We start from the raw sequence: 24918 nt of genomic DNA on the forward strand, positions 1-24918 counted from the left end.
GCGATTTTTAAGCCTTTAAATTCTACTTAAAAAAATTATTTTTGAATGACAGATAAGAACTATTAAACCAAAAAGCTTATGGATTTATTTCAATGTATTTAATTGTCAAAATACATTAAAAAAATTCTGTATAAACGATTCGTTCGGCTATAAGCTGCTGCGGTAAGCGGGAGCAAATCCGTCCGCCGATTTTTCGCACTTATAAGCGGGTAAAATCGACCAAGTCCACGGACGCCCGGACGATTTGCTCACATATTACTCTCGCTTAATTTATGTTGTAGAAACTTTGCTATTTAATCAATAAATAAATAAATAAAATAAAAATAATTTTATATAGGAAATACATAAATGAAATTGAAAAATTGATATAATTTGCTCTAACATTTACTCCGACTTGTGCTGCTATTTTAAAAGTTTCTCCGGTCGTACGTCCTCGTGTCTGCAGATTTTATCACCTCTGCATAATATTTTCGAAACGTGTGTTATGGCACTAGACGGCAGTGTAGGTTTACCACTACCACAGCATATTCCTAGCCACCTCATTCCCTACGGTTGTGATACTAAGTGAAAATAAAAATAAAGCCATGTTTATTTGGTAGTATGCTGCATGGCCCTATACAACCACCAGAGCAATGAATAATAGGTGAATTTGGCAATACCATGAAAAAAAAAAAAGATTCTCGCCGATGCACCAAAAATGTGTCGATTCTTGCCGATTAATCAGGACACCCCTAATCGGAACAAAGGAAGTAAAGAAAGTACATTCATATACCAAAGGCTTTTTCCCCCTTATAAGGAAGGTTGCCCCTCCCCCAAAAAAGGCATAGAAACCACTCCCACCCATTCCATCCCCTACATACTCCACTCCCCTCCACCCTCTTATCTTGACACCTCCTGGATGACGGGTCATCCCTGCATCTTGCTCACTGCCCTGGGTCAGAAAGTGTCGCAAGACAGCACATCCACAGCAAGGCCACTTCATTAAATCGATGAACCCCTTTCTCTGTCCCCTCATACAGAAAAAAAATGGGAGATTTCCCTTTGAGCTGCATCAATTTATTTCTCACACATACTCCCTCAGCCCCCACCTCATGGATTACAGCATCATCCATACACAACCCTTCTCCATTTACCCGTCTTCTGTCCTCTCCTGCCCTTCCTCAACAGACATTCCTTTCTCCATCTATCCTCCACTCTCAACTTACCTTCCACCAAAAAAGATCTGATATTCCCTCACTCTCCCCTTAGCACATGTACATCCTTAACTCTTCCTATTATACTCCTATCTACCACTACATAGTGCATTAGTGCCCTATCTGCCACCCATCCACCACCCTCTCACATGTGTACTTATGCTTGACTTTCTTCCTAAACACTGTATTTGCTATCATCAAATCTCTTTCTAGACACTTCTCTACTATCAACTTTCCACTACAATTTTTTCCTGGAACTCAACACTTCCCAACCACTCCGTCTATTGGTTCATTTCCTACCCTAGCATTAAGGTCTCCCAATACCACTACATTGACATTTCTCCCTAATCCCTCTTTGCACTCATTTAAATCCATCCAAAAAGCCTCCCTTTCCTCCACGCTCTTCTCACTACCAGGCCCAATACACTTACAAGAACCCACATCTCCCTTCCCAATTTCACCTTCATCTACATTATCCTTGAAGAAACCTCCTTCCACTCCACTACACACTTACCTTCTCTCCCTCATCCTGTCTTCACTCATGAGAACCTCCCAAATACATTTCCACATGCACATTCACCCCTCCCTCTCAAATTAGTTTCACTCAATGCCAACACATCCATCTTCCTTCTCACAAACATACTGCCTATCTCTTCCCTTTTACTCTCATCTAAACTACATCCATGCACATTAGAAAAAAAAAAAAAAACTTTGGGTACTGGTTGGAAAATTCCCAGACCCTCTTATGCCTTTACTTTTTTTTTTTAGGAATGTCCCCTTTGGGGCTACAGGGAGAAGGATGCCTAGTCGTAATTCCTGTCCCATTTTTGTCACCTCTTACAACTCAAGTGGGAAGACTTGGTGGCAGTATTCTTTCCCCCCACCACAGGGGAGAGAAAAGTGGAATCTGAAAAAGACTTGGAAGTAATCATCACATATGACATATCCCCTGATAGACAAACAAACAAAATTGTTGGAGAATGCTACGACTTGTTAAGATCAATAAAGGTGGCCTTTACCTATTTGGATGAAGAAATAGTAAAAAAAATACTAGTCACACTAGTAAGGCCTAGACTGGAGTATGCTGCAACACTATGATCATCCAGTACCAAAAAGAATATAAAGAAAATTAAAAGAATCCTGAGAGCAAATACGAAGATGGCCTCAACACTTTCAAACCTGTCATATGAGGAGAGATTGTCAAAACTTAATTTACTGACTCTGGAATAAAGAGGAGAAAGAGGTGACCTGTTGACTATCTACAGAATCATGAAAGGCATGGAAATCCTTGATAGAGAGGACTTACTAAATTGGGATAAGAGAAATACAAGGGGACATGAAAAGAAACTCAAAAAGGACAGCTATAGAAGAGACCTGAAAAAAAAAAAAAAAAAAAAAAAAATCCACATACAGCAGTGGATGTCTGAAACAAACTGGATGAAACAATAGTGTGTGCATAACTATACATGAATGTAAGAGCAATCTAGATACTGCAAGATACAAAGATGGGTCACCACAAGCATAGCTACCCTTCCCAAAAGATGCAACTATGTAAAATACATACATATACCAAGGACTTTTCCCCCTTACATGGGAGGTAGCCAAAGTCAAAGGCATAAATCCACTCCCACCCATTTCATCCCCACATATTCCAAAGGAATTTCTCCCCATCTTCTATTATTCTGCATGAGGGGACGGAGAGGTGGGGGTCACCGATTAAGTGAAACCGCCTTACTGCATTGCTTCTGACCCAGGGCAATGGGCAAGATGCAAGGATGACCCATCATCCAGGAGAAGCCAAGAAAAGAGGGAGGGAGGGGTGGTGAATGGGAGTGGAGTACATGGGGATGAAATGGGTGGGAGTGGATTTATGCCTTTTGACTTTGGCTACCTCCCTTGTAAGAGGGAAAAAGCCCTTGGTATATGTATGTATTTATATATCTATAAATGTTGTTTTAGCTAAGCACCTTTCTTTTCTTTCTTTTTTTTTCATTCAATCAAGTGTTCTGATGATTTCCCTACACTAGAATACTTCACTGGAAAAAAATCAAAGAAAGGTGCCTAGCTAAAACAGCATTTACAGATGTATGAATAAAAAGTGTAATTCCAAGTAATCTAAAATACAAATAAATAAATAAATACATGAATAAGAAATAACATAAAAAGATGTCCTCAGTGATATATTTACCATCAATCTAGAACATTCTGATGATTATTATTCAGATATACTATGCTATGGAATCTGTATGAGTACATAAACAATATACAAGCTGCATTCACCAGTATCCTAATCTTTTGTAGGAGTAAATCCAACAAAAATTATGTAAGGGTTACTTACATTTCAATAGATCTTTCTCCATTTCATTCGTTGGATGTCAAATTCCTGACATGTGTTCCCTGGGAATGGGAATGGTCCATAGACCTGGAGAGGGACAATGATATCACATATACATACAGCTGTAGGTTCCCACCAAAAATAAAAAGGATGTGAAAGGCAGATGTGGAAGGAGTGAACATGAGGGGGCAACTTAGGATGAGATGGATGGATGGGGTAAAAGGGGCTTTGGGGAAGAGGGGAATGTTTGTTGAGGAAGGACGGGAGAGGACAGAAGACAGGGGTGAATGGAGAATGGTTGTGTATGGATGATGTTGTGATTCATTAGGTGGAATGGGTGGGGTTGGGGGGAGAGGGAGTATTTGTGAGAAAAAATTGACGTAGCTCGAAGGGATTTCTCCCCGTCTTCTTTTTTGCATGAGGGGATGGAGAGGGGGGTCACTGATTTAATGAAGTGGCCTTACTGTGGATGTGCTGTGTCTTGTGACACTGCTTCCGACTCAGGGCAGTGGACAAGATGCAGGGATGACCCGTCATCCAGGAGATGCCAAGATTAGAGGGAGGGAAGAGGGTGGAGGTGGGTGGAATGGTTTTTATGCCTTTGTTTTTTGGCTACCTCCCTTGTAAGGGGGAAAAAGCCTTTGGTATATGTATGTAAAGGGAGGGGACACCAGACTTCCCACCAACCCAGGTCAAGCATAGGTCGCACGGAAGGAAAGGGAACAAGAAGTGGTGCCAGGAAAACAAGAAACTCAAGACTGTAGATATTATTAAGAAATATTAGATAGGTTTACATCAAATTTTCGTAAGCCATGTTCACACAATAAATAAACAAGAAGTTCGTGTGTGTGTTCAGGCAAATAGGATAACTAGGAAGTGCTCGCCATATGTATGTATGTATATATATATATATTAAGGGGGAAAAAGCCTTGGTATATGTATGTATGTATATATATATATATATATATATATATATATATAATATGATATATATATATATATATATACACACACACACACATATGTGTATTATCCATCTGGACAGATGAAGATAGGAGGGTGGTAAAGAAACACACAAGTCAGAGATGAGTTTATTCCTCTAACGTTTCGGCTTTTATACCTTCTTCAGAGAGACTTCCTGAAGGTGTAAAAGCCGAAACATTAGAGGAATAAACTCATCTCTGACTTGTGTGTTTCTTTACCACCCTCCTATCTTCATATACACACATATATATACATATATATACATACATCCGAGTTAAAAATTCTAACACATTTGTAAGATCAATTGTACATCCCATTTTCAGAGAAAAGAAAGAATGCTGCACAAATACGTATATTAAGATTACTGTCTGTGATCCTCTTCAGCTTGCCATATAAAAAAAAATCAAGTCAGTGCAATCACTCCCTTGTGACACATTGAAAAGAGAACAAGAACGGCAGAAATCATAAAATCAACAAAAGGGGGAAGCAGTGTTTTTGGAGGTTGTAAGTCTGTAAAGCAGTACAAATGAGAAAAGAAGAGACATAGGACTTGTGCCAAGAAAAAGTCGGAAAAATGTAGTGTAAAGTGGGTTCTACGTGATCAATATTCTTGTGCAATATTTATATTGTACAGTGTTATAATTACTGACAGTGTAGGGATGGTTTGTGGGTATCCGAACAAACATATCCGTTTTGGTTACCAGTGGTGATGTGATGGTGTTGATGATGATAATGATGATGATGATGATGGTGATGTACTGGTGATCATGATGATGATGGTGGTAATGATGGTGATGATAAAAAGTGCAAATCAATAGTGTACCTTTAATCCTTTGTTCTAAAAAGTGAATTTATATATCTAAAAGTGGTTTGAGAATTAAAAGTTGATTAAATGTAAAATGTTCATTTTACTCATATTAGCATATTCATTACAGATCTACCTTGTGATATTAAATCAATGACACTGTGCTTGTGTTTTTATAAAGTATATTAGAATGTATTTTAGCCACCAGGAGGGGTTCTGTTCAATACGTGTATTAGTGGAAGTACTTTGTCTAGTTGTATCCGGTGGTGTTCTGTGCGAGTACTAAATTGTGAAGCATTCATATTCACTTTACTCAGTTAAGTGAACTGGCATATTCAACATTTCATAATCCCATAGATTTAACTAGTAAATATAAAGCACTTCAGTCATTGCCTACTATTAATGGTAGTTGAATACGTCATCAAATAACATGAAAGAAATAGCATAAAATAATAATCGTCGTCTAATTTGAAAGGTATAATATAATCACCAATTGCATATTTTTTATCAAATGCTAAACACTCACTTCAAGGCTATTGTAATCAAAGATTACCTCACTACAGATATATTCAGTGTGAAAAACAGGATTTAATCGTGGACCTTAGTCTTATCAAGTTTAAACACGTCGCCGCGAAAGCACAAACTGTTATTGTGGGATGTCAACAAATGAAAGGAGGATACATACAACAATGAAACTATCAATTGATATTTCGTTATTAAAAAGATTACTTAATTTTTCCAATCAATCAATTTACATAGATTATATTAATAAATGTATTACAGATGTTGATATAAGAGGAAAAAACTATTATTGTTCCCTGAAAGATGGCACTGCGATGAGCCACGTAAGTCCAGTTGACATAGGCGGTGTGTGCTGTAAGGTCTGTGACTGAGGGTTTGACAAATAAACTTATGCTCGTATAACCAGGTCGCACTCAGTAAGTATAAATTTTAGAAGTGCCTTTCCAAATCATGGCCTTTAGAATGTAAATTATTCAAATATTAGGTGAAATTACTGTGTCCACGGAGACTAATTCTTCGTAAGAATTACTGACGTGTATGAGAAAGGGAGTCATCAAAAGTGGCACCAATCTATATTTCACCCGTTAAAGAAATAAAAGTGTAAATGTATTTGCGGCAGCCAATTGGACAGAAATAGTAAGTGAATTTTACATACACCAAATTATTATTTATGAGATCGTCGAACCCGGTATTTGTGGTTTGACAGCAACAGCTCGTTCGTCACTTTCATCACATTCATTTTAGATTAGATTGAAATATAATTATATATTCATTAAGCTATCAAGTCTTTGGCTTTGCAGAAGGAAAGTAGGAGTATTTTGTTTGAATAGGCTTGTTATAGGTACAAATATATACATATCTAAAGGCCTTGTACCTCACTTATAAGTCAGTGGGTCAAATCATACACCTACACTTGTAACACTACATACATGTCACATCCAAAACCCATTCATCATCCCTCCCAATGATCTTAGCATTTTATGGATGAAGTCGAATGGTCAACCATGCCCCCCTTCCACACCAAAGCAGCACAGCAAAACACAACTTAACACAGTATGGACCAAACTGGATTGGGATACTTCCTCCCATTAGATTAGATACACAATGGAAATAAGATTTACATGTTTTTTTTTGTGTTCTCCTCGGCATTTGTTATTGTTATTTCAAACTATGTGTTCTTTTCATTATCTGCATGTGATGTATATTGATTCAATGCCAAAATTATTATTATAAACATCTCACTAACAAATCTACTATAACTGCTTCTTTTGTCAGAAGTTCCATGATTTAGGGACAGACAGCATTGCTTAGCACATAGTTTTGCCAATTTGTGGATTTGTAATAATCTTTGGTACTTGCAAGAAAAGCTAAGATGTGTCATCTTACTGTCATAAATTCTAGACTTCATATGATTAATCAGTAAAATTTAAGGAATAATAGTTTATCAGCACATCACCTTACATCGGAAAACAGGACTGTGTACAAAATTAAATGTTTCCCTAATTGATAGACAAATATGCTGCAAAGTAGGGTCTCAGAATTTTAGGACTCCGGAAAAGATTCCAGCCAGTGTAAGTGTTTCATATGATAAATAGGCCACACATTAAGCACAGTTCACATGAGCAATGTTGTAGCACCAAGGTCTCGTTTTCTCGGCAACTTCGTCCCGCTTTGTTAGACTTGTTGTTCACACAATACTGGAGTTTGTTCCTGTGAGTGGCAGTGCACCTTGGGGCAAGTCTCGTACTAGCCAGTGTTTACAAACAATACCAATGACCAACATGGCAAGCCACACACACCTATTCATCAATCATGAAGTACTACAAGGCCTCGGTCAGCAGCGATGGGGTTATGTTTTGCTTGCAGTCTGCCTAATGAATACAAAGAAAACCACTATTCCGACAGGTATTTTCCTATGTATATGTCAGGATAAGACAAACCTAACTTGAAAAAATTCAACTAATTATAGCCTCTCATCTAAGTTGAGAGGGTATAATTAGCAGTTGAATTTTTTTCTATTTGGGTTTGTTTTATTGTGATATACTATGCGAAGGAAAATGCCTCTTGTAATAGTAGTTTTGTAAATTTTTACCTATAATTAATCAACTACTTAGCTCCATACATGTCTATTTTTATGGTTTTGTTGCACTCCGTCCTCAGAACAAGGGCTATGACTCAAGGAAGGTGCGAACTTAGATTTCCACTAGGTTGAAAAGACAAACCAGTTGTCCGAGTTTGTTTTATTATGAATGCCAGAGTGTGTGTGATGTTTTGTGGGAGTTTCAAAATCAGAGCTATTGACCTGGGCCTATGAGCAGTTGCCAAGTGTCTATCCATCTGTCTCCAAACCTTAAGGATACCTCGATAATGCTAGGCACCTTCCTCTAAGGCCATACTTTTCATCTTGGGATGTACATGGTTGACTATGGACAAAATGCCAAAACACATTTGGCCAATGGCCATAATCATTACACAACTGCTGGCTTAGCCAGATCTTTCAGGCAAGGCCCTTGCATCAGCATCCTTACCCCACCAAGATTTAATTATGTAGGGGCCCACACACATGCTAGCTGTGATGTTAGCATCATCTAATATCATCGCCAGTACAACGTGGTGATGTTTTGTCATCAACTCAATCACCACATAGCCTCCTTGCCCAACGAGGAATTGCACATCATCCAAGCAGTGAGAATCAGTTTCTCACAACAGTACCATCAATTGGGCTTCCTCGAACTGCTGACACTGTGATGGTGCGGCCAATAATGCACCATTCGTTATTTGTACCATCACAGTGGGAATAGCCTTTAGCCTTGTTTTTCATCATCCCTTAATATTAATTTGTGGGAAAAACGTCACTAAGGAAAATTGTTGGGGTTGTCAAAATTTAGATGAAAAAAATATACAAATTGTTGTGCAAGTGGGTGAGACAAAACTTCATAAGTATCCGAGGTTTAGTGGTTACATTAGTGAATGTATTTCCTACTTTTTCAAGCATCAGAAATGCCACATTTAGGAGGGGAGCAAGAAGGCTGTTCACTGTAATGTTATGACGAGTTTCCATCCGAGCCTGCCATGGTGGTTGAGCATAGTGCACAGTTCACATTGCAGTGGCAATACTCACAACTCAATTTTATTGTTATTATTTTTTCATTATTAACCCCTTCACTATGGGCCAAAATCTCGCGGGCAGCATTAGCAGGCAGACGTGCGACGTTGCGTCATAATACTCGCATTATAAAAAAATAAAGTTACCGCTGTATTGCTCGTTCTCTTTCACCCGTGAATTTTGATAACCATAGAAAATATGATGAAGCTAGTTTACAGAGTATGGGGATCACGCGGGTACAACTACAATATATATAATCAAAATGCCGACATCGGCATCCTCGCGTACCCACTTGCTCCTCATGACTCCTATGTAGGCGTCATCGTATCGAAGGGGTTAATACTATTTTTTATATATAGTTTTGTGTTTGTTAGTACCACAAACTTAATTGTTTGCCTTCTCCCTTCCCTGCTGAACAGACATTTCCCTCTTCCATAAAGCCCCTTTCACCTCCTCCATCCATCTCATAAAACTTAGATCTGCCATCACATTCCAGTTTTTCTTAGAACATTAGGGCCTTTGCATTTCAAGATGTTAAATGCTTCCCTGAACATCGCTTTGGTTTCCTCTGAGAGAAATGTGTGGAAATGGATTGTGAATAGATGACATGAACTAAAAAAGCTGTACCACTGCTCATAGATGAGTGGACAGAATCATGAAGGGCACAGAAATACTCAATAGAGAGGACTTGTTAAACTGGGACAAGAGAAGCACAAGAGGACATGGAAAAAAAAAAAGATAGCTACAGAAGAGATCTGAAAAAAAAAGTTTTCCACATAGAGTGGTGGACACTTGGAACAAACTGGACAATGAAATGGTGTGTGCAAAAACCATTCATGAGTGTAAGAGCAAACTAGACACTGGGAGATACATAGGCGGGACACCATGAGCGTAGCTCTCCTTCCCACAAAATACAACTAGGTAAATACAAGGATGGGGTGTCACTGTATAGTTAAAGTGTGGATAAGCCAGATTCAGCTGTGAGGCCCTGTAGTGGAGGAGGTATTCCTCACTGTACCATATTTGATGTAAGCAGTGTGGCCAAGGGCAGATGGCAGATCAATCCACCCTGTTCTGAACATGCTTAGATGGGTGAGGAGGTCTTTTGATGTATCTTATGATTCTGTCACTTCCCAAGTAAGAGGGAATAATGTTTGTTTACATATAATTTTATTTTATGAGGAATGGGACATGCATGCCTCTCCATAGCAGTAACTTTGAATTAATTGTGAATTCTTCGATCTATATACCAAGGGCTTCCCCCCCTATAAGGGAAGTAGCCAAGTCAAAACACACATACCTACTCCCACCCATTCCCCTCCCATCCACCACCTTTTCCCCCCTCTCCGCTTAGCTCCTCATGGATGACAGGTCATCCCTGTATCCTGCCCACTACTCTTGGACCAAAACAATATAGCAAGACAGTACATCTACAGCACGGCCACTCAGTGATGGGACTAGGTATCCTGCTCTCTCTATGTGGTACATTTGTACAAGGAGTCAATTGTGATTTCTTGATTTTCAGTTATCTTGATAGTGTTTAAATTAAAGTCAGATGTTTTTAGGTATAGATTAGCTGCTCCACCATGCTATTGTGGATATAGTATAACTAAGATATCTTGATGGTTTGTGCCTGGTAAATCTAGAAATTCAGTGTCCATAGAGACCTAGATGTTTTTAGGTATAGATCAGCTGCTCCACCATGCTATTGTGGATGTGGTATAACAAAGATATATTGATGGTTTGTGCCTGGTTAATCTAGAAATTCATTGTCCATAGAGACCTAGAAAGTGCCTGGAAATTTTGGTACCTGTAGTATCTGCAAATTTTTATCCCAGTGTTGCTTGATGCTTAAGGGGTTGTCGGCTTAAAAATGAACATAAACATCAATTGCATTTCCACAAAAACTTTCTTGTACCCTTTGGTAAACTATTTTAATTTTCCCTTGCAGAAACACCACCATGAAGGTTAAAGAAGTGAATTTGACATCAAATATCACTTGGTCCCCTGCCAGTATTGGCCCCCCATTATTAGCATGTGGGTCGTCAGCTACACAGCTCGATTCCTCGTTCAGCTCACCAAGTTTGAATATATATGGCCTCAACCTGGGGGAGGCCACACTGGAGATGAAACAAATTTCCTCCAATCCTGTACCAACTGGGTTAGTTTTTTCATCGAAAAGAAAATTTGTTCTACTACACAATGAAGAAAATATTCTTTAAGATTTTTTATATATATATATATATATATATATATATATATATATATATATATATATATATAATGAATATACACCTCCCACTTTGGCTTTGATTTCAGTATTTTCTCTAAGGTAGGCCATGTGCTCAAAAAGAAATGTTCGAAATTGATACTTATACAGATATCACTTATTTTAGAAACAAGTCCCCTGAAAAATCTAGAGAAATGAAAAGATAATGTTATGCATGGTAATATTTGTATTTTTTTTCCAGTTTCCACAAACTTGTATGGAGTAGTTATGGAATTGCAACGGGACAGCATCCCCAGGGTGTGGTGGTTGGCGGCTGCAACACAGGAATCTTCATATATGATGCCAATAAGATGTTAGAGGGAGAGGACGGAAGTGTAAGCAACACGGATGGCAAACATGCAGGACCAGTTATATCACTAGACTTCAATCCGTTTCAGGTAATAAAGAGTATGATAAGATTTAAATGTAGAAAACCAATACGCATTGCTCTTCCACCCATTATTTGTTGTGAAGGTAGTTGTACACAATTCATGTTTTTAGTTCGAACAGGACGAAGTATTTGCCCATTTGATCTGTGAGATAAGTCAGAAACTGTTGATGTTTTATGAATATTTTTCAGTGCATCAAACTTAGCTCCAAATAATTTGGAAGTGTGGAAGTCAGTTGTTAGTGATAAGAATATTATGCACAGGGTTAAATTGGGTACCACATTGTAGTAATTGTGTTAGGGTGTGGTTACAAGAAATGAAGGAGACTGGAGTTAAGTGTAATATGTAATATAAAACGGTGAACACAGAGGTGAGCAGATCACTCATGGTATGCCGTAGGGATCACAAATATTAGCCATTTTGAAAATTACAGGGCTATTGGCCTGTCCATTTGGATGAGCTGCATAGAACCGAGGGATTATTAAATATTTTGCATGCAAAAAATTCTGTATTTAAATAGTCAAATATAGTATATTTTGAAATCGGTACTCAAAAGGTTTTCTTTAATTGCATAAAAGAAATGTGTAAGGGGATCTAAGGAACATGAATAGAGCAGCAAGAGTATACAGATTTTTTTTACATATGTGGACATGTTAACCAACCACCATATGTACTAAGATATCACTAGTCTGGTATGTAAATGTGTAATCAGTGCAGAACGACTTAGAACGTACGTAATATTTTCACATAGGTCAGGATGATTGAGGTGTTTTTCCTGTTTAGGTCCAAGCATGTCTTGTCTTTCGTATTGACTAAACTGGTGATTTGAAACTTCAAGTTCTTTTCATAGAAAATCATAAGAACCCGACATCATGTTAAAAGCCCCTAACAGTCACTGGCTGAACCCATAAACCCCTTAGGCATGATCCGTGACTCAGTGTAGGGACAGAATGCTAGCCAGTAGGGCTTCTTTCCCTCCTAGTGAGATGAAGAACAGATAAAACTTTGTCTCTGGGAGGCTGGTTCTTCTTTCTCTAAGAGACTAATGGAATATGTGGTGGTGCCTTAGTTAATGACCCTTCATCCAAGAGGAGCTAAGATGAGAGGGAGGAAGAGGTGGTGGATGGGAGTGGGTACGTCCCATTTGATGTGGCTACCTCCCTTGTAAAGGGGAAAAAAAGGGTAGAGGGGAGTGGAGTATGTAGGGAATGGAATGGGTGGGAGTGGTTTCTATGCCTTTGTCTTTTGGCTACCTCCCATGTAAGGGGGAAAAAGCCTTTGGTATATGTATGTATGTCGCAAAAATAATCACAATAATGCGTGACTAAATGATATTGCAGAAACCACAGGGAAAATAAAGTCAGAATACTAAACGTTTTCGTCTGAGTCGTAATAGACGAAAACGTTTAGTATTCCGACTTTATTTTCCCTGTGGTTTCTGCAGTGTATGTATGTATGTATGTATATAGATAGCTTCAGCTTTTCGTAGATGATCATAGTAACTTTAACAACTCTCTTTCCAGTCCAACCTCCTGGCTTCAGGGTTATTTTCCCTGTGGTTTCTTCAATGTGTATAAATAGATAGCTTTAGCTTTTCGTAAATGTTCATAGTAACTTTAACAACTCTCTCTCCAGTCCAGCCTCCTGGCTTCAGGGTTATTTTCCCTGTGGTTTCTTCAATGTATATAAATAGCTTTAGCTTTTCGTAGATGTTCATAGTAACTTTAACAACTCTCTTTCCAGTCCAACCTCCTGGCTTCAGGGTTGTTTTCCCTGTGGTTTCTTCAATGTATGTATGTATATAGATAGCTTTAGCTTTTCGTAGATGTTCATAGTAACTTGAACAACTCTCTTTCCAGTCCAACCTCCTGGCTTCAGGGTTATTTTCCCTGTGGTTTCTTCAATGTATGTATGTATGTGTATAGATAGATAGCTTTAGCTTTTCGTAGATGTTCATAGTAACTTTAACAACTCTCTTTCCAGTCCAACCTCCTGGCTTCAGGGTCCTCTGACTGTGAAGTTTTCATATGGGATATAAATGACCTGTCAGCTCCCATGACTCCAGGATCAAAAGCTTCGCTCGGTGCAGACGTCAAGTGTGTGGCATGGAACAAGTAGGTTGATTGATGACTCGTTAATTTTCCTTCAGTGTGAAGAGTAGTTACAAAAGGGGAAACAGCTGTATTTGCCTTGTTGGTTACCCAAAGCGCACATGCTTTTTTGTGTTATCCTCGGCAATTTGCAATTATTATTTTGAACTATGTATTCTTGTCATTATCTGTACTTCTTGTATATTGATTCTTTGCCAAATGAATTTATTTATTATTTATATTTATTATAACAACTGGTATAGATTCTGTTCCTTACTACTAAAGAGTACAAGGTATGATATGGGTTTCAATGCACAATTGTTTGAATGGCAAATATGCAATCCACTACCCACAAGATGTAATGGACCACACTCATATTCCTGGGAATATTCTAAAATAAATTATTTTTTTTTCTTTTTCTTTAGGAATGCTATGTACTTTAGTATGTGTGTGGGCTTTGACTAGGCCACCCTTATGAATAAGGGGAAAAGGCCTTCAGTATGTAAGTTGAGGAAAAATTATGTAACTTATGACAGTGACAGTCATACATACATATACCAAAGGCTTTTTTCCCCCTTACCTTAGAGGTAGCCAAAAAACAAAGGCATAAAAACCACTCCCACCCATTCCATCCTTAACATACTACCCTCTTCCACCCCATCTTATCTTGGCACCTCCTGGATGATGGGTCATCCCTGCATCTCGCCCACTGCCCTAGGTCAGAAGCAGTGTTGCAAGACACAGCACATTCACAGCAAGGCTGCTTCATTAAATTGGCACCCCCCCCCCCTTGTGTCCCCTCATGCAGAAAATGAGAAGATGATGGGGAGAAATCCCTTTGGGCTCTGTCAATTTATTTTTCACACATACTCCCTCATCCCCATCCCCCACCCACTCCCCCTCATGCATCACAGCATCATCCATACACAACCATTCTCCATTCACCCCTATCTTCTGTCCTCTCCCATCCTTCCTCAACAGACATTCCCCTCTCTCCCAATGCCCCTTTTACCCCAACCATCCATCTCATACTAGGTCGCCCCCTCATGTTCACTCCTTCCACCTCTGCCTTCCACACCTCTTTTACTAGTCTTTCTTCACTCATTCTTTCCATGTGTCCAAACCATCCCAATACTCTTTCATCAACCTTGTCTCCCAACTCCCTTTCCACCCGTTCTCCTCCTCACATCCTCATTTCTCACTCTATCCACCCTAGTAATCCCCATCATACTTCTCAGACACCTCATCTCAAACACATTCAAACTCCTCTCTTCCTCTCTTTTGCTCCATGTTTCTGCCCCACACAGTGCTGTTGGCACAATCACTCCTTCATACAATCTCCTCTTAGCATCCATTCCCAAATGTCTATTTCTCATTTTCTCACCTTTCTCACCCTATGCCTGGTAGGAATAATCCTGTCAGCGGCAGCTCTTCACTAGACCTCTTCTCCATGCGTCTCTATCTTCATAGGTCTCTTTTTCTTTTACTTCTGGTAAGTTTGTGTCTCTTCTTTCTAATGCTTCTTCAACACCTTTAATCCATCTGGTCCTGGGTCTCCCTACAGGTCTTTTACCTGTGGGTACCCATTCCAGCATTTGTCTTGGGTTACCTCCAATCTTCCATTCTCATAACGTGTCCAAACCACCTTATCTTCCACTCTTCTATTATATCCAATGTCTATTTCTCATTACACTTTTTAATCCATCAAGGCATTTACTCGCTTTTCTCAATCTACATTCTACCTCAACCCCCGCACTCCTCCCCTTCCTGCCACATTCTCACCCAAGTATCTAAAACTATCCACATCCTCCAGTCTCTCTCCCTAAATACTCACCTCCAGTCTGCTGCCATTTTCTCCCCTTGTATATCTCATCACCTTACTTTTACCCACATTTATCTTCAACTTCCTTCTTTCACACAGCTTCCCAAACTGTCACAAACTTCCTCAATCCCTCCTCTGATCCTGCTACAAGTGCGGTGTTATCAGCAAACAACAACTGGCTTCTCTCCCACTCCTCTCCACTTTCCCCAATCATCTCCAACCCCGAACCCATCACCCACCTCTTGCACCACTCCATCCATACACAAATTGAACAGCCAGGGTGACACAACACATCCCCGACAAACCCCTACTCCCACCCCAAACCACTCGCTCTCCCCACCTCCAATCCTAACACACGTTCCACCACTCTCACAAAAACTCTTGACTGCTCCCAAAAGCCTTCCTCCCAACCCACAGACCTGCAACAACCCCCAGAGTACCCCCGTCCCCTCCAAATCCACAAAAGCCAAAAAAACATCCCCACCCCTTCTCACAGCCACCCCACACATCTGTCCCACCATAAAAATCTGATCCATGCAACCCCCACCTATCCCAAATCCACACCACTCCTTACCAACCACTCCCTCTGCTCCCCCCTCTAATCCTCCCCATCAAGACCCTCCCCCCCACGCACACAAGCCTTCCCAACTACACCTAACAATCTAATACCTCAAAAACTTGTACACCCATACTTGTCCCCTTTACCCTTGTAAAGTGGAACTATACAGGCCCTTCTCCAGTCCTCCAGCACTCTACTCTCTCTTAAACATTAAATAGCCTCACCAGCAAGAAAATTACTTGCTAAAATTAGCTAATATTATAGTAACAGTTATTATCCTTTATAGGCAAGTGGAGCACATATTAGGAACAACTTATGGTGGAAGATGTGTAGTCTGGGATCTGAAGAAGAATGCATCAATTATCCAAATTTCAGAATCTGTGTCCAGGGTGAGTAAAATACATACCAAAAGGTTCCTCTTATAAAGGGAGTTTTACAGTTTTTATTTCTTACAATCCTGTGAGCCCCCAAAGGATCACTCTTATAACCAAAAATTCTGCTAAATATGGTACTATAACTGCTGAACATCATTGCTGGGACCCCATTATACAATTTTCTTCCTTCTCACTTTCCTATCAATAGGTTTGATTTCTTATACAGTGAGGCCTCCTTATATGGTAATTCTTTATCCAGTAAATTCACAATTACAGAATTTGGTAATTACTACCCTCAATTCTATTTACGGTAAGAAAAATTCATAGATACAGTATCTGCTTGTGTGTTGAAGAGGAAAGAGCAGGGAGAAGGTACGTCCGCCATATCCTATTATTACATGTTATAATGGGTTTGGTATACGGTAATTTCAATTTGCGGTAAGGTTTTCAGGAACACATATGTACCGTATAAAGAGGACCTACTGTAGTAACAAAATATGTTTTTCTAAGACCTTCCTGGTTAAGGGGAAGAAGGGAAAGGTTACATTGGGATAGGTCTTGTTACATGAACAAATGGAGGGAAAATAGTTGAAAGTTGGCAAGAAGGACCTTGGCTTGGTGTGGGGACGTGGTTATAGCACCTTATGCTGTTCTTTTATGTAGAGATGAGGGTGTTGATGGGTTTTGACAATAGGGAGTGGGAAGATGACTCTTTCCAGCATCATGTAGGACCAGCAATTGCAGTTACACAGTGATGGTCTCCAGACAATGAAGTTTCCCTATATAGAATAAATTTGTTTGATTGCATCTTTAAAGATGCATGTTGTGATGATTAGTCATATATATATATATATATATATATATATATATGCAATAACAACACTAGGAATGTTTGTTTTATAAATGCAAGGTAACCACTGTAGAAAATAAACAAAAGGAGCAGAGCGCTTTCATATAATACATCTTCAGTGTAATATACGAAAGCGCTCTGCTCCATTTGTTTATTTTCTAAAGTGGTTACCTTATATATATATATATATATATATATATATATATATATATATATATATATATATATTGCCAAATACAAAGGCATAAAATCCACTCCCATCCACCCCCTCCCTCCATCTTATCTTGGCTCCTACTGGATGACAGTATATGTGTATTCCATAATTTTCTCAGGTAAAAGCAAAAACTATAAGTTGGCATCCCACTGTGGCTACACAACTAGTTTTAGCTAGTGAAGATGACAGCAGTCCTGTGGTGCAGCTTTGGGATCTGCGGTACTCTGCCTCTCCTGTGCGGACACTGGAAGGTCACCAGCAAGGGATTCTTGCATTACAGTGGTGTCAACATGACTCTGACCTTCTTATTTCCACTGGCAAAGATAATAAGTGAGTTCATGTGGCTTGATTGAAGAGGAGTGGTTAATTAACTTTCATGTTTTTTAGTTTGTGTGTGTGTGTGTGTATATATACAGACGCTCCTCTACTTACGTTCATTTGTTTTACGTTTTTTCGATTTTACGTTTGAACTGACTGCAAAAAAAAAAAAATTGTAAAAAAAATTTTTTTGAGTGAATTTTTTAGTTTAGCGAGCTCTCTGTAGTTCAAACAATACACATGACGCTGAGTCCATTATTTACATGGCACAAACGACAGCATGAACGTGCCTTGCCTCATCATCATCATCCTCCTCCCCCTCCTTATCCACCATCTCAATTTATGTTGCTTGAATTTAATTTATTTGAAATTGATGTTATTATTTTACAATGTTATGTGTATAATTAATGATTTAGGGGTGTTTTATAAGATACGGTAATAGAATTTACGGATGTATAGTACAGTAACAACTTACGTTCATTTTCAACTTACGTTTGGCCGTTCGGAACGTAACTAAAACGTAAGTTGAGGAGCGTCTGTATATATACACACTCGTACCTCGAGTTAACGGACCTCACTTTAACAGATTTCGGATGCAACCGACAAAATCTGTAGCTTCCGGATCGTTCGGAGTGACCGGACGCGGTCCGATGTTTCCGCAGTTGACCGCCAGATGACCTATGGTCACTTTGTTTACAACTGTGCCGGAACACGTGGAGCTGTTTGGTCCGTGTTTTTCGACCTTTTTGGCCCTGTTTTGTGTGTTGTTTGTGAAATAATTCAACAGTTTTTTTTTAACCATGGCACCTGTACATCCTGTAGAAAAGAGGAAAAGAGTCAATTTAACAGTGTCACAGAAGCTTGAGTTGATTAAAAAGTTGGAAAGTGGAGTGTCGGTGAAGCAGGTGTGTGATGAATATCCACTTCACTCCAGGCCAAAATCTCGCGGGCAGCATTAGCTGCCAGACGTACGATGTTGCGTCATAATACTCGCATCATAAAAAAGTCACCGCTTATATCGATCGTTCTCTCTTTCACCCGTGAATTTTGATAACCATAGAAAATGTGATGAAGACAGTTTTGAGAGTATGTCATTACGCAGGGGCAACTACAATAAATATAATCAAGACGCCGATATGGCAGCCTCGCGTATCCACTTGCTCCTCATGCCGCCTACGTAGGCGGTACCGTATATAAGATGATATGGAGTAAAGAAACGAACTGTGTCTGATATTCATAAACAAAAGGAACAACTTACCCAATATTCGCTGAAGTATTCGGTTGATGAAAATTTTGGATTTGGTACTCTTGGGGTGAAAATTTTGGGCCAGATCCCAGGTATTTACACTAACAGATTGGATAGTGTTCTTAAGTAAAAGTACCGTACTGTATTCATTCCTCATTTTTTCGTAACGTAATCGTTGAAATACAGTAGTATCGGAAACTTCGGACAATCGGGTATATCGGACCGATGTTCCCCCCTTTTAGTCCATTAAATCGAGGCATGAGTGTATATATATATACATATATATATATATATATATATATATATACATATATATATATATATATATATATATATATATATATATATATACTGTATACACATATATACATACACTTTTTTTTCTTTTTTTTATACTATTTTGTTTGCTGTGAAAGAAATAAAGTATTCACAGTGATCATATGTGATAGTTAAATTGATTTGTATAAACTGAAATATGCTGGAAGGTATTTAGATTAATCATGTTTGTATGCTTTACCATTATAATCCACTAAGTAGCTATATCTTAATTCCAGGACTCTAGTTTGGAATCCAAATATAAATGATAAGCTTGGAGAAATCGTGTGTGAATTGCCGCAGTACAACCAATGGAGTCACGATCTTGCTTGGTGTCCCCGGGACCCGACCCTTATTGCGACTTCGTCCATCGACGGATCGGTCTCTGTGTACTCGTTGCTCGGAGGGGGCCTCCCACCCGTCACTAATAATAAGGTAAGGAAACTGAAGTCCTGTTGTGTCCCAATCTATGGTATCTAGCTTTATGATAAATAATATTCTGCATGAGAGGACGGGTGGTTGCCGATTAAGTGAAGCAGCCTTGATCTGGATGTCCTGTGTTTTGCTGTATTGCTTTTGATTCAGGGCAGTGGGCGGGATATTGGGATGACCTGTCATCCATGAGGAGCTAAGATAAGAGGGAGGAAAGGGTGGTGGATGGGAAATAGGTACTTGCCTTTTGACTTGGTTACCTCTCTTGTAAGGGGGAAAAAGCCCCTGGCATATAAATAGATCAATAGTATTCGAGAATGGATTAAATGAGAAATTTGGAGTTGAAAGAAATCTTTTGGATATGATTGACTCGAGAGTGGTGAAATGGTTTGGGCTCATATTGGGTATGGAAAGAAAGTGTGGAAAGAAACTGAAGTGGTCGGACTGAGCCCAAGAATAAGACAAAGAAAGAGTCGGACGGATGGGATGAAGGAGGCTTTAGATGAACTTGGAATGTCTATTGAGCAGGGAAGAGAGACCTCTAAAGCTAGGAGGGAGTTGATTCAAAAGATACAAATAAATGGAGGGAGATTGTAAACATTTGGAAGGATGATTCATATGACCTAGTTATGGACCAAAAGGTCTATCAGTATGCTCTTCCATTAGTAACCTTTGTAAGTTTCAGTTTCATGAATTATCAGTTCCAGTTATCAATTTCATGAATTATTTTGAGTAAATGAGGAGGGGGAGAAGTTAAACCCTCTCTGGTTGTCACACTGCTGCTGGAGAACTGTGCTTTCGTGTATTGTGCTTGACCCAAGCAGTATGATGGAGGACTGGAACAATTTTATATCAGAAGTGTTGATGTGGTAACAGAAGTAAAACGGAAAAGAAATGTTTATTCATGATGGATTACCATAAATGTTTTGTGTCCATGTCATTCACTACCAAGAGTACACACACAATGGATTTTAAAGACAGTCTAGATAAAATGAGATATGGAGACGGGGCACCACGAGCATAGCTCCCCTTCCCCTAAAATACAACTAGGTAAACGCACGCTCGCACACACATACACACACACACACACACACACACACACGCTCACAAACGCACACGCAGGCACGCGCACACACACACGCGCGCTCACATGCACACACGCACACGCAGGCACGCACATACACACACACACACACACACACACACACACACACACACACACACACGCTCACAAACGCACACGCAGGCACGCGCACACACACACGCGCGCTCACATGCACACACGCACACGCAGGCACGCACACACACACACACACACACACACACACACACACACACACACACACACACACACATGGAGAAACAGTGAATGCCAAAACTATACACAATTTTAAGAATAAATTGGATGTGGAGAGATACGAAAATGGGTCACTACAAGCATAGCTCTCGTCCTGTAAAATACAACTAGGTGAATACAGGTGTACACACACACACACACCACACACACACACAGACACACACACAGACACACACACACAGAGGAATGGAAATATTTTCAAACATGGAAGTCAATACTAATTGAAATTATTTTTTGTTTATAGTTTTCACAGATTGCAGACTCCTTCCCAGGAATGGAGCTCCCAAGTCAGGCCCCACAAACTACTCAGGCACAGCATATTCAGCTCAAAAGACCTCCAAAATGGTTCCCAAAACCTGCAGGAGCTGGCTTCTCAGTGAGTGTAAATTTGTTTGCATTATTTATGGTGATTTTTGCAAGAGATCATGTCCCATTATCCCATACAAGTTTTGGAAAAGCAGATATTAGTACACAATTTTTCACACTGTTGTAGAGGACAAACAGACTTCAATCCTTTAAAATGGGACCAGCGATAGGGGACCCTAGGAGATGGATGTGGAACATGATAGTTTTCCCACCATCCATCGCCAAAGCCCATCAACACCCTCCTCCTTCACCTATTGTTTTTTTCTTTCTCTGCCTAAGTTTGGAGGCAGGTTAGTGTCCTGGAATGCATCGTCTCGAAGTGTGACAATATCGCAAGTTATCACTGAACCTGAACTCGTCAAACGGAGTGAGGAATTAGAACAGGCCCTATCCCAGACGGAATTGTCGTCGTACTGCGAGGCTAAGGCCACAGATGCAATGGATACCCATGAACAAGTATGTCAGTCTTAATAACTGTGTTGTGGTAGATAGAATGAAAAAGGGGCAAATTTAATTTGCTTGTATACATGAAAAATTTAGGGTATATTTTGTGACTAACATGTGGACTTTTAAAATGTTGATTATGACTGCCACTACCACTACTACTTGTTCCTCTCATTCTGCATATCTTGTTTTTTTTCTTTCCCTTTCTCCATTTCTCTCTCTTTCCTGTAGTATTTGGTGTATGAGAAAGAAGCAATCTTGAAAAATGTAGAATAGGCAATATTAGAAATGATGCTTACATTTATATCTGCATAGCCTCTATGTTTATTAATAATGAGTATACTGCTTTTCATCTTCAGAAACTATGGAGTTTCATTGGTGCCAGCTTTGATGCTTCCCCACGCCTTCGATATAAGGACCTGTTGGGCTTTGGGGAGTCGAAAATAGCTGAGGAGCCAGTGCCGGAGCCAGAACCAGAAGTACAGCCAGCACCGGAACCACAGCCAGAGCCAGAACCTATGGAAGGAAATGTTGGAGTTAGTGCCGAGGAACTTGCTGATAAAATGGCCACCTTGGGTACCACTGTAAGACTTTTTTTTTTTCCATCACAGTGAATCGTATCTTTCCTGTCTCTCTTAATAACCTATCAACATTCTCGCCTCCATCTGAAGTGCACACAATCTTGAGACCAAACCCAAAGTCTCTATCAACTTAACTATGTTCCCTCCACCTTTTCACACAAGGAGAGCTGGCAACTGCCTTCCTGTAACTACATTAAACTGATGACATAGAAACAGTCTCACACTAATGCAACAGACAACAGTCAAATGTTTCATCCCAGAGGGGTTCATACGGGCCTGCGGACCGTTGGCAGCCACGATAGGGCTTCATACGAGCCTGCGGACCGTTGGCAGCCACGATAGGGCTTCAGGTTTCCAGTTCATGAAATCTGAGACGACCGTCATTACCGTATAACATTAGAATACCAGTTTAATGAGAGGGAAGTTTTGAAGTGGTTCTTTTTAAAGGAAGTAATTTTGTAGTTACATCTGTACTAAATGACCTGTTTCCACTTCATTTATCAAAGTATTGGTTCACTGTCAAGGAGTACACAGTATTAAGCATTTAATACCATTTTACAAACAAGTGTATTGATCTAAATGAAAATATGCTCACCCAACATAAAACAAGCACTCTGAGACCAAGACCATAACTCCGTACTCCCATTTGACATCAACCCAATGGAGAAATCCCTTCCACAGCAACCAAGAACCACACTAGCATGACTACATTCAAGACACCACCCAGCATCAAAACTGAACCTATCTATCCATATACCAAGGGCTTTTCCCCCTTTGTAAGTGAGGTAGCCACGTCAAAGGCACATCCATTCCCCTCCACCACTTGTTCCTCCTCTTTTTCTTTTTTCTTCTCCTCCTCCTCCTCTTGGATGAACCATCATCTGTATCCTGCACACTGCCCAGGTCAGAAGCAATGCAGCAAGACACAGTACATCCATGGCAAGGCTGCTTCACTTAATCAGCAACCCCCACCCCCCTTCTCTGTCCCTTCATGCAGAAAATAGAAGAGACAGGGAAAAATCCCTCCAGGCTGTATCAAAATATCATCCACACACAACCTCTCTCCAATGCACCCCATCCCATTGTGTTGTATCAAAGTATCATCCATGCACAATCAAATTGACCCAGAAGCAGTCTACGGTACTCTAATCTTGTCAACACATTGCTGCATGCCAGACCCCCTGATATCCATCCTTCTGAATCCTCTCTCCCACAAAAGGACAGAGTCCACCTGGCCAGACTGCGATGCGGCTACCACCCAGCCCTTCTAAGCTACCAGAAGAGGCTGGAAGACTGCATTGTGGACAAATACCCAGGCTGTAACAGTTCACCCCATACTATTCAACACGTCATGGAAGACTGCATTATACACAGTCACACACGCGAACAACACATCATACACTCCATAAAGGATTTGTGGGAAAACCCCGTTTCGGCCGTGGCATTCCTTGTGGAGACGGGACTCCTCGGACAGGCAGTCTAGGGAACCACAACTCTGGTCTTGTTATACTCCAACGGACACTATCCCTTCCTTAAGTGATTCGTACACCCACCCATCCAGCAGTTCCTACCAGTTATCTGTAATTTATGTATCTCCTGCAAGAGACTTTGGGCAACTGGATTGATGTGTTGGTGTCTGCTTGATGTTTGTAAATTTTGAATTTTCTGATCTAGACGATTCGTAACCCAACTGGATCGAATGAACGTTAACGTTTCTTTCTACAGGAAGGAAGCACAGGCTCATTAGATCCGAGTGAACAGTTTGAAATGATTGCATCCGCCCAGTCCTTTGACAAGACCCCAGAGCCAGAGGTAATATAATTTTAAAGGATTTCATTGTTGTACTTAAATGTTATTTATTTTATTTATTTATTTATTTATTTATTTTTTTATTATTATTTTTTTTTTATGCTTGTCATTGTACTTTGCTCTTGTCCTTTCTGTTTAAAGCTAAGGTTGTTATAGCTCTTCGGGTTTTATTGTTTTTTTCCGTCTGTTCCCATATTCAGCCTTTCTACAGCTGGACAGTGGTTCGCCCAAGGGTGAGTGACACTTCGTACTTTTGTACGTGCTTCGTACCTTTGATCTTTAAATGGAACAACAAAAGTAAAAAAAAATCTTATTAACTGAAATTTTAGTTGTAATAACCCTCTTATAGTTTTCATTGGTTGTCATAGTAGATTTTGGTCTTGGCAGTAGAATTGAAGTAGGTGAATGAATTTCGTTTATCAAGTAAGTAAAAACCCGAAACCCGTTCAGTTGTTCTTACGATTCTTTACCTAGGAAGGCCTTTATCCAGTCCAACAATAGTTTCTGTACTCCTCTCGATTGTCTTGGTTTCCTTGTC

General features: G+C 39.8%; 2 protein-coding genes across 3 annotated transcripts in view; one reads left to right on the forward strand and one right to left on the reverse strand.

Annotated features, from left to right (window-relative positions):
- The window catches only part of LOC143037841 (uncharacterized), a 46521-nt gene extending 42885 nt beyond the window's left edge, over positions 1-3636 (reverse strand). For both annotated transcript variants that reach the window (XM_076206405.1, XM_076206404.1), the window contains exon 1: positions 3532-3636. In XM_076206405.1, coding sequence (XP_076062520.1) covers positions 3532-3553 — 22 coding nt within the window. In that variant the 5' untranslated portion in view covers positions 3554-3636. The remainder of the gene's footprint in view (positions 1-3531) is intronic.
- Positions 3637-6139: 2503 nt separating this feature from the next.
- Sec31 (COPII coat complex component secretory 31) lies at positions 6140-24383 on the forward strand (the record flags this gene model as incomplete). The annotated part of the gene is given in 11 exon segments (XM_076206406.1): positions 6140-6255; positions 10897-11106; positions 11417-11612; positions 13587-13717; positions 16361-16463; positions 17631-17842; positions 19631-19826; positions 21425-21556; positions 21826-22002; positions 22350-22574; positions 24297-24383. Coding segments are annotated over 10 exon segments (1659 nt in total), but the record flags the coding sequence as incomplete, so codon positions are not given.
- Positions 24384-24918: the final 535 nt, after the last annotated feature.

The sequence above is a fragment of the Oratosquilla oratoria genome, chromosome 23, assembly GCF_046742065.1.
Source record: "Oratosquilla oratoria isolate Oo_2021 chromosome 23, ASM4674206v1, whole genome shotgun sequence".
NCBI classification, from domain to species: Eukaryota; Metazoa; Arthropoda; class Malacostraca; order Stomatopoda; family Squillidae; genus Oratosquilla; species Oratosquilla oratoria.